Source organism: Dromaius novaehollandiae, chromosome 16, assembly GCF_036370855.1.
Source record: "Dromaius novaehollandiae isolate bDroNov1 chromosome 16, bDroNov1.hap1, whole genome shotgun sequence".
Classification (NCBI taxonomy): domain Eukaryota; kingdom Metazoa; phylum Chordata; class Aves; order Casuariiformes; family Dromaiidae; genus Dromaius; species Dromaius novaehollandiae.
Window position 1 is genome coordinate 20,953,044 of NC_088113.1, and position 18,353 is coordinate 20,971,396.

The 18,353-nt window shown below is 56.5% G+C and overlaps 1 protein-coding gene and 1 long non-coding RNA gene across 2 annotated transcripts in view; one reads left to right on the forward strand and one right to left on the reverse strand.

Moving 5' to 3' along the window:
- The window catches only part of NOL4L (nucleolar protein 4 like), a 68,012-nt gene continuing 49,659 nt past the window's right edge, over positions 1-18,353 (reverse strand). The window contains exons 6-11 of the mRNA XM_064521720.1: positions 11,433-11,704; positions 9,978-10,163; positions 9,707-9,898; positions 9,219-9,341; positions 8,290-8,491; positions 1-4,935 (exon numbers count right to left, since the gene is read on the reverse strand). Coding sequence (XP_064377790.1) covers positions 4,736-4,935; positions 8,290-8,491; positions 9,219-9,341; positions 9,707-9,898; positions 9,978-10,163; positions 11,433-11,704 — 1,175 coding nt within the window. The 3' untranslated portion in view covers positions 1-4,735. The remainder of the gene's footprint in view (positions 4,936-8,289; positions 8,492-9,218; positions 9,342-9,706; positions 9,899-9,977; positions 10,164-11,432; positions 11,705-18,353) is intronic.
- Positions 11,699-13,518, forward strand: LOC112987245 (uncharacterized). Its single transcript, XR_010391956.1, has 3 exons — positions 11,699-11,896; positions 12,227-13,116; positions 13,249-13,518. It is a non-coding gene; the product is annotated as an uncharacterized LOC112987245 (long non-coding RNA).

Sequence of the window (18,353 nt, forward strand, 5' to 3'; positions counted from 1 at the left end):
TTTTTGTTATACAGTGTTTATTAAGTAGATTCAGTCTTATATATGATATACAGATTCAAAAGAAAAAAAGGATTCCACATACTTATGAAATCAGTGCATTTAGCAAGTAATACCATGGAGATAACAGCTTGATTAACAGCTCATTGGTCTTTGTTAAGTGAGGGGAACAGGGAGTTGGCCTGTGCTAATCATTCCACAAACAGAACAGAATTAAGTTGCATCACATATATAATAGACACACATTCTAAGAATTAAAATATTAAGCCACATTTACTGGAAAAATCCACAGTATATAACACAAATAACTCTTATCAAGCTCGTTGAGGAGGAAGTGCTCATCTGCTTAAGAGCCACATTAAGTTGCATAGGTGCCTATCTGCAAAAATATCATTTCAAAATGAATCAATTGATTAAGCAATAAAGTGTCACCTTAAAAGCTGGATTAAGTGCCATATGCTTTCTATTTGAGCCCTCTGGAAAGCACCGACTTTCCAAAGAGCTGTCTTCCGCTTCGTTTCCGAGCCCCCCTGTCTCCCGAGGGAACGCTCTCCTACCATTTTAATCTGAAATTAACATCTTGGGCAGTTTAACCATGTTAGTTAAAGTATGTTTCCAATTATGCTGGATGAGTGTTTTCCCCCCCTGCTTCCTTGCAAGCCCCTAGTTGGCTTGATTGCTCTTCTCCATTGTTTGAATCCTAAATTGAGCTGAGCAGCTTTCACCTTTGTGCCGCCGATGTCGGGAGGAAGATGGTGAAGCAGCAGCACTGCGCTATTCTGTCTCTGCTCGGCGTTCTGCTGCTTTAGTTAACTTAGCTTCAGACTAATTCTCACTTTGAATTGCAGCCAATTCTTAAACTGACTACTGGAAAAAATACAGTAGCATGTGCAAAAACCAAAATTGCTTATTGTGTTTCAGTTTTGTGGGGTCGTCTTTAAGGTAGGTATGTGTGTCGATGCTAGGGTGAGTGAATCTGTGGCTTTGTTAAGCAGACGAACTGGGTGAGGTGCATCTTCCTCTTCAACAGCAGGTCTTGCAGAACACACAGGGGCTGGGAGTTCTGTACATGTAAACAGTACACTTTCACTGAGTCCAAAATTAGGAGCAAAAATACAAAGGTTCACATTGGTCTTAGGTAGATACAGGCGAAGAACTGAGCCGTACAGCTCTGAAACAACCAAACAAAAGTTTCTAAAGCACCACTAAATTATATAAAAATCAGACCATGGACGGATTGTAGTTGGTATTCTGGTGAAATACTATGCTACCTTGTAAAAAGTTTTACAAAAAATTACAAATCAAAAGTATATTAACCCTCTGAGTTCGAAGCAGCATTTTTTTTTTTTATGAACTGGTACTAAATCCGACAGCCACTTCTGGGAGAAAAGTGGCCCTGTGGATCGGGGAGGTACAAGTTACATCTGCTTGGAATCCTGGGAACGCTTTCCCATGCTGAAACACTGTCATGGGAACTGAACATCCGGGCAGGATGGTTGTGGTTTTTTTAAAAATAAAAAAATAAAAAAACTCAAATCACTGATTAGCTTTTCTTAAACAAAACGAAAAACATCCAGACCATTTGCTAACCCAGCATTCTCCTTTCACCTCTCAGAAAATCTGGACAGCCGGTGTATTCTGCTCCTGCTCATTCCTTGTTGAATCTAGACTAGACTCCTAACCTTCGACGTCTAGGGAGCGCCCAGGAATGTGGCTGTGAAACAGTCCGGGAGCACAGAAGAGCCACAACTGAGTATGGATCAGTTAAAGAGCACTGAGATGTCCTACGGAGCTCGCTCCAAAGAAACGGTAAAGCTGCAGCTCACGGGGGGGAGAAGGGGGGTGAAATCCCTGACAAAAATACATAGTCAATCCCATTTGTTTCATAGCTTGTCTCAGATGCGGCTGTCACCAGGGCTTTGGAAATCTGAGTCTGTACCATTCAGCTGCGAGTCATGAACATCAGGTGTTACGACAGGGTAGACTGTTCAACATCCTTCCTATGCAACCACGAGTCTCATCCGTGTTCTACCAGCAGTTTAAAAAAGTGAAGAGCTACTAAACTTTAATACATGCTAAGACAAGTTCAAAGGTGATCTGGTAAAGACAGCTAAGACTTGTATAAATAAAACTTTAAACAAACTGTAGCTGATGTTGATCTGTTCGTAAGCCCCTGGGTAACCTCTTTTTGAGTTAACTGGATGGAAAACTTATGGCTAAATGTTCTCGATGGCCTCTGAGGGGAGCAGAGGCACCAATTCAGTTATAAAATCGTAGAGAGAATTCTGGGACAGCGATTGTCTCTGCCTCTCTTGCTCTAACATTAAGACTTTCACAAATGGCTGTGGTTACATATTTTGTAAAAGGTTTGTTACTTCATGGTATTCACACAAAAATAAATATTTACATAAATTCCAAGTATGGGAGGATGCAGTGGACAAACCAAGCAGGCTTGTGAAGTGCTGGGGAAAGCGTGAGTCTGAACCTGGCTCGTGGAGGGTGGCTGTTCTTGATGTCCTGCTCTGGACACCAGCCCCGCTCTCGTGTGTAATTTGGTCAGACAGGATAAAGTACGGGTGTCCTAGAGACGTTTCTGAGCAATCACGCTGCTCCTTACTCCAGCGTTAACTCGGATTTAACAAACCACCATCTTATCTCTGCAGGGACACGCTGCACAAAATGGCCAGGAATTATGATGTCCCTTTTTTCCAACAACTGGGAAAACTTTAAGGTTTGAGGAAAACAGTCAATGCAATAGTTAATCCCTTCTGGTGCTGGGCCAGGCAAGTCTGTTCTAAAAAGCCAGTGGCTTTTTCTATTCTAAAACTAAGAACAAGGTATAGATTTTGTTTCTCTTCCAGTGTGTTTGGAACATAACTGGTTATAAAGGCTACCGAATAAACCGCCCAGGCTCGCTCCTGGCTGGAGACCAGCCTCAGCTACCTGCAGCAACTCAAACCCGTGTACGAGCACGGCTCCACAGAGCAAAGCCTTCATCATCAGGCTCAAACTGGCCTAAAAAAAAAGCTGGCTTCAGAGAGAGAAACCATCTACACTTAAAATGAGCAAATATGGTTTTATATTTATCGAATTTATCTTGTGATGACAATTTGTGCCCTAGAGGAGAGCAGGGAGGATCTCTGCCAGCTCTGAGCCGGGAGGAGGCAAGACGAATTCGCGTTCTCAGCAGCAGTTCGTTGCTGCTCTATATGGCTACAGACCACGTTGCATTGCTCAGCTCTGTTCAGCATCTTAGTGCCTGAGCGAAGTCCCTGGTTTTAGCAGCACTGGTAGTAGGTATTGCACCGAGCAAAACGAAGTGCATTATTGGGGGGAGGGGGGATCGGTAACTGGGCAGAATGGTACTCAGACTACTTTTTTTCCACACTTTGGGAATTGTGGGCTTGTTCCAGGACTGTTACCAGGGAAGGGGGGAGAATCCTGGGCCCCAGAGAGAACTTTTGTCAGTTTTGCTGCTGAAATGTTGCCTGTCTCTCTCTGTCTTCTGGAAAGGAGTGAGCTCCTTGCTGAATTGAGCTTGCTTTTCAGGCAGAGAGTCCTCATTAGCCTTTATTATACCCATGCACGGTTTCTAAATGGTTTATTCTCTTGTTGCTACCCCCAGTGCTGGTTTCACACAGACTCGTGAAAACAGCTTTCCTCGCCGAGGAGAGGTGGGACGCAGCTGCATCGCAGCGAGCTGCCGTCCAGCAGCGGTACCCGCAGCGCCAGGGCAGCGGCGCTTGCTCAGCTGCTCAGCTGCTGGTTTCGTTTCGGACTCCCCAGTCTTATCCACTTGTCTGCTACACTTAGTCATACAGAACCAGCTCAGTCCTGGAAAAAGCCCACAATGGAGTGTGAGGTAGAATACAGATGGTGAACGCAAGACAGTGTTTCTCAGATGTTTCCTTCCTTCCTTCTCTTATCTGCAATGACTTAAATGAGTGCGAGACGTCCTTCTAGCTGGAGGTCTGCTGAGCTTGCTGAGTCTCTGCAGGAGATTTAGACCCCACTGCTGCTGCTACAGGACTGCTTAGAACAAAGGTCTAAACAGGACACTTTCTTCATTGTTCAGCTTCCACCTACGCTGGCTGGAGGCTGAGCAGCCTAGAAGTACTAGGGCTAGATGGCAAACTTGCACCCTGTGGGACAAGGGCTCCCCAGAGAAACAGGCATAGCTGCCTGGAAATTAGTAGTGTAGTGATATGGAATGTGTTATTTCACAGGAATAAATTCCTTCTGATCAGACAGACAAAAAACTGGCAATCTGTACAAACTCAAAAGAATCCATTTTCAGAAAAATAAATTACTAAGGGGAGAGGAGGGTCCATTTCTCAATAAATATGTGATTCAGCTCACCTAAGACTTGAAAATTATCTGGGGATGGGATTCTAACATTTGGGTCCACAAAGGTTATTCTAAATACATCTGCAGCCCCAAACCTCCCCAGGCTCCCTTCTGCCCTTGAAAGTCCCACATCCTTCCAAGCTGCAGGTTTGGCTTCTGGTCAGCTAGACGCACACGTGTTGGTATGGTTCAAAAACGTGTCCTTGTGCCTGAAGTCCCAGGTGCTTGGAGTGTAAAAGAAAACAGGTCTTTTGGATTCCACCTTCTAAAACTACATGTACCCGCTGCTTCATGGGAGGACGATGGTGTTCCTGAGCAGGACACCGCTGGGAGCCTCTTTCTAGCAGGTATAAATTGTCTTCCGACAGAGGAGCGACGCAGACGCGAGGAGTCAGTTCTGCTGTAAAATGAGGTTTTCCAGTTCATCTGCAGATCGAAGGAGGAAAGCTGCGGACTCTCGGTAGCCGGCAATCAGCTGCCGCACTGCACTGATCTCCGTGGGACTCAGCTGGGCGGCCTGCATTCCCCTGCTGGTGCTGTTGGACGGGGCTGTGCTGGAGGCCCCCCCTTTCATGCTGAGATCGGTAGGACCTGTGAAGGGAAAGTGAGAGCGAAGGTCAGGAAGAGCCGTGGTGCTTGTGTCTGGCCAGATAAAATGAGATTTTTAGCAGCAGTTGTTGCTCCTGGGCCAGACCTTTATCTGGACCTTTACACCTGGAGGAAGGTCATCTGCAGTTTAAGTCACGGGCCCTAAATAACATGCAAAGCCTCCAGCTCTGGAGAAGTTAGCTCAGACACCAAGCACAAGCAGGTCGCTGCCTGTGCAACAGCCACGACAAGGCAGGCGGCTTTCGAGTCGACCTCCTGCAACCTGCCCCACCTGCCCTGCCAAGAGGGAGGGTTTGCGACCGCGCTGCGGCTCGAAACCTGCGCTGCTCGGCTGCCTACCTGCACCGCCACCCTTCAAAGGGACTCGAGCGCTGAAAGACAGCAGCAAATGTCTTCCAGCTTTTGTTTCTTCCTCTGCACATGACAAGTGACATCCTGCGCGGGGGGTGTTTCCCGGTGTGTTGCTGGTTAACTACCTTGTGTTTGTGCCCAGGCACACGGGCCAAGAGGAAATTTTCAGCAGTTGCCCTACCTGCTGGGTAGGCTCTGCCGAGGGGGAAGGAAGGTGACCTGAGCAGGCTTTGCGGTGGCACCCGTGAGCTTACCGAAAAGGTAAAGTGCTGAGCAGCACTTTTTTTTTTTTTTTTAACGGTTTGGGGGAGGTCTAAGCGTTCTTGCTGAGTTTTACGCTTTTGTGACTTAATCCATAGATGAAATGAAGTCCTGCAAAATTTACGGCTTGCTTGATGGGCAGGGATAACTTTTTCTCTTAAGTACGTCTCTGCTCCAATTCTACAGTACGTGACCATCTAGTCACAGACGTTGTGGTTTTCTGCAGAGCAGGGCAGTACTGTCACCCTCAGCTTACAGCACCTGCTGTGCGCGCTGCACATCTTTAATTTTGTGACTTTTTTCACGTGTGAATTCTCCAAGATCCAAGAAACATGTTTAATCACTGCTGTATTTGTCTGCAGAGACACGTGCATATCCATATATACGTATGTATACAGCCTACTCTTGGTAGGAGCTACCAAGTGCTCTGCCCTTCAGTGAATATTAAAACCTTAAGGAATTACCAATATAACATTTGATCACATGGCAGATTTGGGAGGCAGAGGGGGTTTAGACGTACATAGCTTGAGGAATGACATATTTAGGTAAAGGCAAGAGGAAGAACTACATTTATCTTTGTGTTGGACTAAGTAAGAGAGACCAAACAAGGTACAAGAACCATACAATCAGCTGAAGATGTATATTAGAAATGCAATACTAGTTGGGGAAAGGATGTAAGCAAAACTGGCAGCCTGTACGTAAAGAGAAAAGCCCCTAAGCTGATCCCATGGCTGTGAGCTGGAGCGTTGCAGGCCGAAGGATGCTGGAGAGGGTCACGAGAGCCGAGCTCTTGCTGTGTGGCCTGAGACGGGGTGGACGTGCAGGAGACAGAGCACAGGACAGTTAAGCAACACCACGAGACCAGGTGGGTCTCACTGCTAAGCGGCAGCAGGGAGGGGAGACCAATCACCCTGGGGCAGAAAGAAAAGAATCCCCAAAAAAGTAATGTTAAAGCAACAAATGATGAGGGAGAAGTGGAAAAAGCAGAGATCTTTCAAACTGGTCTAAGAAGTCCTGAGAAGGGAGAGCTCTGGGGAAGGGGAGGTGGCTGTGATGTGAAAGCAATTTTAGTGGACAGAAAAGGCTGCAGTAAACTGAGCTTTCTGTTACCCCCGCAGCTTACTGAGGAGGAAGGAGCTAGGAGAATAGGGAAGTGGGTTTGAGCAAGAATTGCCTTAGGTGGGGGATGGAGGGAGAAGACACACTGCTGGGTGACATATCCTTCCAGGCTTTATGCTTATGGAGTGGAGAAAAGATGCAGCTCCTTGCAACATTCCTTCCCTGTGCCCTGGGAGCTTGTGCTTACCTTTAAAGGCCTGGGAAAGAGCTTAAGCAGAGGGGAAAAAAATGGGAAGGAGAGGTTTAAAAAATCCATTAGAAAGAAGCAAGTTTGCTGCTGTGTGCCTTTATTGTGTGCTATAAGCAGGGCCTGTTTGCTTATTCTGGGGCATGCTCTAACTGGAACTGGGCCGAGATGTAGCTGCATCTGTTTGCTGTCTCACGTCAAGGCAACGGCGCTCTGGGCGTTTGTGCCTGGAGCGAGGAGGGTCGCTGGGAGCGGGGGGGGGCCTCGAGTGCACGCGCCGGGCTGAAGAGAAACCCTAGCTGCCTCCGCCGTAGCTGCAAGGATTAGGTCTCAGCAGCTGGAGACGAGGGTGGGATCTTTATTCAGGGTTAAGAGGCATTAGGAAGGGATGATAAGAGTTAATCCCAGACGGGCATCTTTCAGGACTCCGGAAATCACATCCTTTCAAATCCTCACCCCAGCCGGGGAGGGAGGGCCAAGGGCAGGGGAAGGAAGCCGGAGGAGCGCGCAGCACGCACGGGAGCAAGGGAAAGCAAAGTGGAGGCTGCTGAAGGACTGGCCAAGGTGGCTGGAGAGACCGGACCCTTTTCTCGATCCCACACTTCTTTAAGCTGCGTGTCGGGGAGTCACCAGCTACCATGGTACTTCCCTCAGTGCCCTGCTCAGACCCAGGCGACTCTGTTCTCGCCATTTACTCATTTATTATGAAATTAAAGTGGCTCCACAAGCCTTGACTGCTTTCTCTTACTACTTTCTAGCCCTGCAGTGTCAGCCCTGCTTCCCTGGCCGCCTCTCCGTGCGGCCCGGAGCCCCTCGCCGCCCTCCCGTGCCGCGGCGGGCGCTGCCCGTGCCACGGGCGCTGCGGCCGAGCGGCACCAGACGAGCCCCGTCCCAAAGAGCAGCTGATGGGGGCTGGGGGAAGGAACGGCTCATACCGGCAACAAGATCAGGGGAGCGATAGGCGCCTGCTCCTGTTAATAATTAATAGGTGGTACGGATTCTCTTTTTTTTTTAAGTGACACTCCTTTCCTCCACTGGTTCCACCTATGCCTCCCTCCTAAGTTCAGGTCAACAACTAGCTGCTTGCAATAAGGCAAGTTGAGTGACTGGGCAGGGGCCTCTCCCAGCCGCGAAGGAAGAGGGGCTTTCGGGGCAACCTCTGCGCGGAGGTGGGAGAGGCCCTGCAGCAAAAGAGCTTGGTCTGAGCTGCGGGAACAGCCCCGGCTTTGCCCAGCTCGGAGAGGCCTGGCTGCTCGGACGCGGCGCGGCAGGGACGGCAGCAGAGCCGGCGGCTCCCGGCCCGCAGCACAGGGAAGCGCGGCACGGAGCCGGGTCTGCGTGGAGGGAGGGAGGAGGATGCCGGTGAAAGCAGGTCGGCCCCGTAATGCCGCGCCGCTCCCCAAGAACGTGCCGCTTACCGTTACTGTGGTTCCCTGTTTGGAGCGAAGTGGGTGGCTGCAGGCTGCCGCCCAGGGACCCATAGCCACGGTAGCTGTAGTTCAAACTTCCATTGATGTAGACTGGATCTTGGGAGTAAGATGAAGCTGGCAGTGAATAGGAGGAGTGGGTGATGGCCGTGGAGTCCCTGGAGTGCTGCTTGTCTAGAGCAATTGGTTCATCCTACACGGGGGAAACAAACAGACCCACTGCGGCGAGCAGCCCGACCTTCCTCTGCTTCCAGCCCAAGACACAAGACCTGCTGCTCCCCGGTGGCCCGTGGGCTGACGTGGGGTTAGCGAAAGCCAGTGTTCATGTCCCAGCTAAGGTACCCTGAAAGCCCTGGATCTCAGCATGCTCAGTGGGCCTGCTCCATAGCCCTGTGACTTCTTAGGAAGGCTTTCAAAAATGTTTTGCCAATTGGCCCAGAAGCTTTTCCCCTTTTCCCCCACTGCTCTCTCCTGCTGGTGGAAATTAAAGGACCTGTCTCTCGCTCATCTCCAGCTCCCACAGTCCCTCCAGAGGTTAACTGTAGCTTGGCCAGTCTCACATCCCTCCCTTCAGCCTGGGAGCCTGTTTAGTGACTCCCCACCACGCACACTGCGTGCTGCCTCCTCTCCCTGCCCGCTTGCATGCTTTGTCACTCCTTCTGCGTGCTTTGTCACTCCTTCTGCATGTGCTCCCTGTCCTCCCGCTGCCATGCCACTGCCCGTGACGTGTGTGCTCTGCCCACTGTCTCCCTTCGCACCCGGCGCGAGACGAAGCTTGCGGCGATGCCACTCAGTGAGCCAGCGACCGGATAAAATTAGCTGCTGGCCTGGTCTGTCACCTCTGGCTTAGCGCCTGCTCCCTGCCCAGGCATGGGGAGATGTCCCTGTGCCTGGCGTGCAAAGCGCTGGGAGCAGCGTACCTGGGACGTCTGATAGATCTCCAGCCGCATCCGCTTGGCTGCTTTCCGCGTTTCGCTTTCACAGGCAGCTGCCAGGATGTTCTCTGCCATGGCTGAGGTCAGGTGAGGAGGGGTGGGCCTGGTCTGGGAAGACAGAACCACATGAACGCTTTTAGGGAGCCATCGCCATGGTGGCTTGTTCCTTCCCTCAGACGCTCAACGTTAACTCAAAGCAAGCGTCTGCCAAGAGCACCTCCTGGGCACCGGACGCTTTAGTTTCTTCATGACACGTGCACCGAAAGGGCAGGAAACGTAAAACCCTTCTCCTTCCCTTGCACTGCCAGTCTGTAACCGGAGCCTGGCAGCATGTGCGCAGTGGGCAGACGGGCCGGCGATCCCTTGGGTTGACACAAGCTTAGAAGCAGCACAACTCGCCCTGCGCGCTGCCGGGAGCCCCCGCGAGCGAGGAGGGGGATGAGGAACCCCAGGGAGGCGGGGAAACGGCTCACCATCTCCATGCCGTTCTTCTTCATGCGGCGGCAGGATTTGAGGTAAGTGCGAATGCGTTTGCGAGCCCGCTCCTGGAACTCGGGGAACTGTCGGCTGCAAGACTCGATGATGGCCTGGATTTTCTCTTTGGGCTGCTTGGAGATGGGAACCATTCGATCCAGATTCTCATCCACAAAAAGGCGCACAAACATCTATGAAGAAAAAGGTAGAAGGTGAGAGTACAGAAAAGCGGGCTTGCCATGCCCCCTCGGCTCCAGGTTCTGTCCTTACATTGAAGGCCTTTAGCCTCTCCGGGTCCATCCCTTCAGAGTCATTAATCTTATCGTTATCTTCATGGTCGTCGTGATCGTCATCATCTTCATCAGCTGTGGGAGCCCTGCCGACAGTCAGGTCTTCAGGGCAGCCACTGACTTCTGTTTTGATGGAGTCGTAGCTACCAGAGCTGTACGGAGGGGACTGCGAGGAGACAGGCAGTTAAAAGCGCGTAGCCCTTACCTTCCCGCGTACCCACCTCTGCAAAGGCCAGCCTTCAGGCTGCGCAAGTGACAGGCACATCAAAGACCTCTCCCTTGGCTCGCTGCTTCTGTCCCCTTTTTTGATGTCACGTTCTCCTTCCGCTGCAACCCGTGACCTGCTCGGGCACCCAGGAGCTAACCGGCACCGGCCGCGCTCCCCGGGCGCGCCCCAGCCTGGCAGCTCCTGCCTGCCCCAGTCGGGGCCGGACACGGTGACCTTACGGACACCGCGGTGGCCCAACGTGCAGCAAACACAGGTTTGCGTCTCGGCCTCTTGCAGCTCTGGCCTGGCCCCGAGCAGGCGGCAGCAGCTGTGAAGCAGGCGTGTTAGGTGATGGGTGAGGGCAGGATGAGCTGCACGGGGCAGACAGCACCCAGCGCCGCGCACTGCTTAGCCCAGCCGGGACGGCACCCGAAGGCGCTGGGAACGCAGGTCTCGGTACGCGTGTTGGTGGCTCGCGGCCACCCCACGGCGGGGGCGAAGGGGGCTCGTGCTGCTCTGCAGCCAGCGGCTGCTGCTGAGCTCTCCTGCCTGCCCCCGTGGCGCGGCTTCTGCGTGGGAAAGGCCGGGCACGGCCCCTGCTGCCCGGCCGCGGCTTAAATGGATGCTGCCTCACGTGATGGCTGCTGAGACAGCCGAGAGCGGCCCGGGGCTTTACGGCTGCGCGCGGGGGCTGCGGCTGCGGCTGCGGGTGCTCCGGCGGCCCCGGCTCGCGCGGTCCCTGCTCCGCGCGGCGGGGAGGGGGCCAAGGCAATGGCTTCCACACGGGATGCCCAAGGGCAGCTTTCGCCATGAAACAGAGCGGAGGGGGGAGATGGACGGGCCGGGCTGAAGAAAGCCCAGCGCAACGTCCCGCTGCGAGAGGCGCGGCGAGGGTGCCGGTGCCTGGCGGGGGGGGGGGTGGCACGCTGCCTGCGGCCCCGCCGGCCCCGCCGCTCCCCTCCCGCCGCTGGCTGATCCGCTGGCACCGCGGCCTTGTCCTCGCTGAGCAGCAGCAGCCCTGACGCTGGAGCAAGGCCAGACACAGCCGCTCCGCAGCCACGGCGGCCGCGCTCCCTCCCCTCCCGCCAAGGCAAAGGATGCCGGCCGCAGCCCGCCTCCCCCCGGGGCAGCAGCAAAGGCCCGGGAGGCTTCGCGTGCATCCGCTCCCATCCTGCCGTGCCCGGTGCCGGCTCCGGTGGGGACGCGCGGCCTCCCCCGGGCCCGTACCTCGGCCGCCGTCTTCACGGCGTACTTCACCCTGCTGCGCAGCCCGTCGGCGCTGCAGCTGTCCGACTGGTAGGACGGGGTGCCGTGGGCGGGCGCGAGCTTGTCGCAGAGGTTGATGGGCTGGTCGTCGGCGGAGGCGGCGAAGTCCATGGGGGCGGCCGTGCCATTGCCGTTCATCTCGGGGAAGGCGCTGTCGCCCTGCGTGCTGCTGGAGGTGGAGGGGTTCAGGGTGGAGGAGCCATTCCCGCTGCAGCTCTCCGACGAGGAGTCATCTGTAACGGGCAAGGAGGCGTCAGCGGCCCCGCGGAGGCCCTGGCCGCGCCGCCGAGGGCCGCGGAGCTTTTGCCTGAATAAGAACTTTGGAATTTGGTCCTTTTAGCGCTCTGTTTGCATTGCAGGGAGGAGAAAAGGGGCATTTCCTCGCCCTGCGCTGGGTCTCCCGTCTCAGAGCGCTGTAAGAAGGGGTAAAAGCTTGCACGGTTTGGGCCCCAGGCAGCTCGCGAGGAAATAAACCCCAGGACCCAAAGATTGGGGGTTTGCTGCTCTGCTGGGAGGTCTGGGAGGAGGTGGTCGCACCCAAGGACAGGCCGCACTTGGGTGGCAGGGAGGGGGTTAGCGCAGCGGGAAGGCGGCCGCAGAGCCCCGCGCAGCACAGCACCCGCTGCCCGCGGAGGCTCCCCGGCCGTGCCCGGCTGCGGGGACACGTGGGGCCGGCTCGGGGGCCGGGGCGACGCTTGGAAACTCCGGCCTGCTCCCCCCCCCCCCCCGCCGCAGTAAATCCTTTATTTCATTAGGTGCCTCCGCGAGAGGGAAAGGGCGAAGCACGTGGGGAGCCGCTTCCTGCGCCAGCGAGCGCCGCGGGGCCGCGAACAAAGAGGCTGCAGCGAGCGACGAGCAGATGGCGGTGCCCGGCCTGACGGCCCGGCCTCGCGCTGCCGCGGGGCGCCCAAGGTGCGCGACACCCAGGACGGAGCCCGCTCGGGCCGAGGGGCCGACCGGGACGGCCGCGGCACGGTGCACCGGCCCCAACCGCCCCGCGCTGCTCCTCGGCCTCGGCCCGGCACCGGCATCCTCCTCCCGCAACCCTGCCTCCCCCTCCTTTCCCTTGCGCTGATCCACTTATTCGTCTGGGCAGTGACCGGAGCTGACCTAATCCCGGGGCGGCGTTCATGCTCCGCGGATCCCCCCGGCAGCACGCTCGCCGCGGGCTCGGCTCCATGTCGGGGACGGGGCGGGCGGCCGGGGGGATCCGCGCCGGGCAGGCGCTCTGTGGGCAAGGCCGCTCCGCCGGGCACCGTGCGGCTCCCGGAGGGAGGCTCCAGCCCTATCCCACGATGCCTCTCGGCAGGATTAAGGAGCATTATGCCCGTGCCCGCTCAGCCCGCCTGCCGCCGCTCCAGCAGCCCCGACCCCGGCGGCAGCCAAAGTCCTGCGCCGCGGCCCCTCCGGCAGCCCCCGGCTTGCGTTTGCTTTTGGGTTGCAGAAACCGCACAGCAGCTCAAAAATCGTGTTGCTACCTGACTCCGCTTCATTTAATAACCTTAATTCTGCTACAGCCCCAAAATACGGCAAACAAACGAGAAAATGTGTTTAGGAACCTGCCCAGGTGGAATAAGGAAACAAAATGGGAAGCTGAAGCAGGGGACCAGCACCTAGTGCAGGAACAGTTTAATTTAAACCAAGGGTGAGCGTGAGTAAATAATGAGCTCTGCAAACCCACTCGCTACAGATAATTTCCCTATTTCTACGTTTTTCATGGGTTATGCTCGCCCAGAACCTTTGCATATAGAGCGGGGGATTAATCTCCGTCTCGTAGGCGGAGAAGCAGCCTGAAATTTCGACGCCGATGTCCCTGGATCGCAACAGAGCGGCTCGGGCGCGCTGCAACGTGCGGGGCCGCCCGGGCGGGAGCCCGGCGCTCGGCGGCAGCGGGATGGACGGGCGGCACAAGCGCGGCAGGTGTGAGTCCGGCTGTTTCCCCACCGCACCCTCACCCCGGTCGTGCTCCCGGTACCCACCGGGCAGGGAGGCCGGGCCGGACCCCCAGAGCCTCGCGGTCAGGCTAAAATACACAAAACTTGTGAGACCTGTGAGGTTTCCCTGCAAACTCCCAGCGAGCGCCCAAAACACACCGATAAATAACAGGGCTCTGCGAGCAGCGGGAGGGCAACGCCAGGCTGTGCAGCCATGAATATATTCATTATCCAGCCAGCACGAGGCCCGTGAGCGCTCCGCGCGCGGCTGGAGTTTGGCTGAGCGAGGAGCCCCTCTAATGAGGATAATTGGAAGCCCCCCCACGGCACCCCCGTGCCCTAATTGAAGCAGATGGATCTGTAAAAACAAGGCAACTTTTAACTGCTCTGATCTTCCGGTCGAAAACCAAAATATTTCACTCCCCTATTTAATCCTCCGGAGCCGGGGCCGCGCGGGCAGGCGGTTGGGAGCGGGGGGACCCGGGAGCTTGGGGACGGGGAGCAGGCGGGAGGTGCAGCGCGGGGGGGGCCAGGGCCGGGGGGGCCGGGGGTGGGGGCAGGCGGCCGGCTGCCCCCGGGCGTGGGGCGGTTTCGGAGCGGGGCTGGAGGCAGCGCGTCTCCGGCGGCCTCGGTCGCTCCTCGTGATGCCGAGCCCGAGGCAGCACGGAGGCAGCGGGAGCAAAATGGCTTCTTGGGTAGCCGTGATGGGGGAGGAGGGGATCAGTCACTTATTAAATGAATTAATCAGGGCTCAGCGTTTTCATTTTGAAGAGGCTTCTGGATTATCCTTGATTTCTGTGACACTGGATTTGCGGAGATCAGGAGGGGAAGGGGAGATTTCCAACACCTGCTCCCCGGGAGATTTTATGGCGGGGAAGTGGTTGGGTTTAACGCCCATGTCAGCGAAGGCCAATGCGCTGCTGTCCAAAGGCAGAATTAAAGATGAATGGGGCAAATTGTTCCTCCTCCTGTCACATCTCCAGAGCGAAGACAAAACCTCTTTTGACTCAGGAAACAATGCGCTTATGTAAGAGCCAGCAGCCCACGGAAACCTCGCAGCAGCCCCGCGCCGCCACGCCGGGCCGGCCCCGCCGCCTGCCCGCGGCTCCCGGCACCGGGATAACCCGCGGCCGGTGCCGGGAGGCGGCGGGCTCGGCCGCTCCGCGATGCACGTTGCGGCTGCGAGCCCCGGGTCGGGTCCGGCCCCCCGGCCCCCCCGGCCCCCGGCCCCCGGGGGCTCCTGCCCTCTCGCAGCAAGCGGATACCCGCTCCCCGCACTGCGACCGCACCAGCACGGGTTGGAGTTTTACATCCAGCTTGAAAACGACTGTGGAAAGTGTTCAAAGCATCCCAGAGACGGCTGACTGTAACAACAACCAGGAAGATGAAAAGTGCCATAAATTATTCACTCACAAAAGAGATGAGAAGGGGGAAGGCGGGGCGGAGGAAAGGCTGCGAAGGAGGGATACTTAATACAAATTAGAGAGACGGGGTGGGAACGGGGGCCTCGTGCGGGGCCACTGCGGGGAGGGAGGCAGAGCAGCATTAATGAGAGGCAACCGAGCAGCCCTCCCGGCCGCCTCCGCACCCGACGGCCGGGCGGCAAATTCCAGAGCAGGGCCGGGGCTGCGGGAAGCCCATCTTCCCCGGGTCCCTGGGCCGGTTTCCTCCGAGACGCGCAGGAAAAACCGTCCATGGGAGAAGCGGAGCAGCGGGGTTGGCCAGGATCCAGCTCAGGCGTTCTATTTCCTGTCTTCCTTCGTTAATGCAAACCTCGTTATGTCCCAGACAAAGTGTCCGTCCTCCAGCCTGCCTCCCCGGCTCTGCGCTCGCTCAGGGCCTCCGACGAGCCACACAGCTGCTCGGGCCGGACACGCCGGGCGTCTGCGAGCGGGGCGGCCGGACAAGGGAGCGCTGTGCGGCCGGCGTTCCCTCCGGCACGCCGCCTGAAAGGTGTCTCCCGGTGCCGTCTCCCCCGCGCGCGGCTCGGCTCGGCTCGGCTCGGCTCGGCTCGGCCTGGCTCGGCTCCGCCGCCGGGCTGCTTTGCTGCACAGCCAGAGGGAGCAGCTCTCCGGAGCACCAGGGTTTCGCCGCCCCGGCCGCCGCGCCGGACATTTTCCCGTGCACGGAGGCTCGGAGCGCGTGCTGCAGAAGGCGCCTTGCAGCAAGCATGCTCTTCCGCTTGGTTCTCCTTCCCCTTACGAAGGGAGCAAGGAAGTTTTACCCTTAGCTTTGTTTTAGCAGGACAGAGTCCCCTTTGCTCTCCCGGGCGGTTTAGGAGCGCTCTGCCCAGCCGCGGCCTCCCCGGCGCGGTGGGGGAGGCGGCGGCGCAAGACCAAGCCTCCCATTGTCACCGCTGCCGGCAGCCACCCGGATGCAGCGGCGGGGAAGGCGTGCTGCTGCCCGGCGCTGCCTCTCCCCGTGCCAAACGGGTTGGGTGGCTCTGAGCAGGGTTCACGCCGGGCCGGCGCCTCCGGCACGAACCCGCTGCCAGCAGCGAGGCGGCCGCGCCAGTCCCCGCTCGCCCATCGGACGTGGGACGCTCGGGTTTGGGAGCTCGAATGACCAGGGAAGGCGGCGGCACCGGCAGCACTCGCGCCCCAGCAGCCCGGTTAACCTCTGCCCGCTTCGGAGCAGACGAGCGCAGCCAACGCGCTGCTCCGATCACAGCCAGCACGAAGGCGGCCGCCAGCCCCGCGGGCAGGAAGGAAGCCCCGAGCAGAGCTCAGGTCAACGTGCTGCTGAAGCAGGGGACCTTTGGTATCTGCTCTGGATTCCTCAAGCCTGCAGCAGGAAAGGCCTCAAAAGCTTCCCGCTCTCCAAAAGGAGCTGGAACAAGGTTGTTTATTGTTAGAGAAGGCCTTTGGCATGGGAAGAGTCGACGTGCCCCTGAAAGAAGAAACATTCCCGGAGAAGGAGTGCAACGAGCGCAAGGCAACTCCGGCAGGGCAGGGAAGCGGTTTGCTGATCGCTGCTGCAAGGACAGCGGCGCGTGCTGGGGTCCCACCTCCCTCGCAGCGCTCCACGGGCGACGCTGACCCACCTACGGCAACACCAAATCCCCGAAACAAAAGCTGTAGCAGAGCCAGGCTAGCCTTGGCCTTTCAGACGGGCTTTGGAGAGTCGTTGAGGCCTATTTCCACACCTGGGTCTGGCTTAACTCCCCCCCCAGCCATGTGGGCGGCGGTTATATGGGCTGCAGGAGAGGCCATGGCTTCCCTTAGAGGAGCCGGAGTGAGGGCTTTCTGCAGGAGAGGGTTGCAGCACTGAATGACTGGAAGAGAGAGAAAATATACTACGGAAAAGAAAGAGAAGGTCAAGTCTTGCTGTTGTAAAGTCTGAATATTGGTTCTAGTTTTGTAAAGGGCTCCAAGCTAGGGTTTTGGAGAGAGTGAAATCCTACGTTGCTGGAGGAAACCCTGAAAACAATGAGAATTGTGCAGCCTGAAAAAAGCAAAGGAAAGGTGAATGTAGTCAGGGTCACTTAATGCCTCTTGCAAGGGCCAGCTATTGAAAAGCGACGGTACTTGTGAGGAGCTGAGGCTGCTGTTGCTTCCCTTCGTCTGGGAAAGGCACACCTGTGTTTTACCCGGAGGAAGCAGCGCGACAGCTGAGGAAAGCCCTGGGCAGGGAAGGGACCGGAGGAAAGGTGTGACACCCGATGCCGACGGGGCTAAGTGACCCTGCTGAATTGCAACGTGTCTGTGCGGAGGAGGGTGCCGCGGCTCTGAGGGCGGGGTGTCAGCTGTCGGGGAGTCTGGACGGAGCAGGCGTGGGGTAGGCATGCCGGTCGCCCTGGAGCCTGAGCCCAGGTGTGAGGCTGGTGCTTAAAATCCTGTGAGTAGGAGCTGAACTTGCTGTGCAAATACAGGTCCTGGTTTCCGGTGCATATGTTGCAAGATAACTGCCTTCCTTCCTAGAAAGCACTCTCCTAAATCAGTGGTTTAGGGAGCCTAACAACGTGCAGTGCATCACAGTCGTCTTGCCAAATAGCCGTGACGTGACCACGAGCTGCAAGACGTGCTACAGCAGAAAAGGCAGGGGTGTCTCGGGGCTGCCTCGGCAGGGACAGGACGCCCAAAGGGGCTCGCGAGCCCTGCCTGCTCCATGGAGGCGCACTGGGATAATGCCTCCGTAGGCGTCCGTGGGAATCCTCCTTGGAGCACCTCAGGGGAGCTCCCCAACGCCTGCGAGCCTCCCTCCGCCAGCCTGGCTCGAGGGGATCCCCTTGGAGAGTGCACTCTTTCAGAGCTAAGCAGGTTAAGAAAGTCCTTTCTCCAAGGTCTGGATTAGTGACCGCTGTTCCTGGGGGTGAGGATCAGTCAACTGACACCGCCGGTCCAGTAAGGACTGTACGGCAAGACCTCGGCTGCAAGGGCATCTGCCCCGGTATGGTGGCGTAAACCGACCCTGCGCCCCTGAGGCAGGAAAACTAGATCTGACGCTCCAGAGCTTTCCTTCCTTTTTAACGGGAATGGGCAGGTTGGGCAATCCCTTCCCAGGAGCCGGATGAAGTGTCGCTCCTGCATGATCATGTCTGTGATGGCCCCGCAGTACTTACGGCTGGGGGAAGAGGGAGGATACAAGATGTATCCTATTAGTAAGTGATGTTTAGGTGTCTTCTGCATTAGTTCAAGTGGTTTGTAACGTCATATATGCTGGGGGGGGGGGGGGGGCTTTGGTTTGTTGTTTCCTTTTTAAAGGCATTGCACTTACTGACAGATTACAATGTCCCCGTGCTAGGAGACTCCGCTCCAGCCTAGCGTACCAGATGTCATGTGTAATTGAGAGATTTCATTACGCCGCTCTCTACTGTGGATGTAGACAGGGTCTGACAGATGGAGACAGAACCAAAACCAAACTGAAGCTGTTCACGCATGAAGCGACTTAGGCAAGAAAGAGTGCAGGAGTCGGGGATCCGTGCTCAGCCGGAAGCGGTCACGGCTGC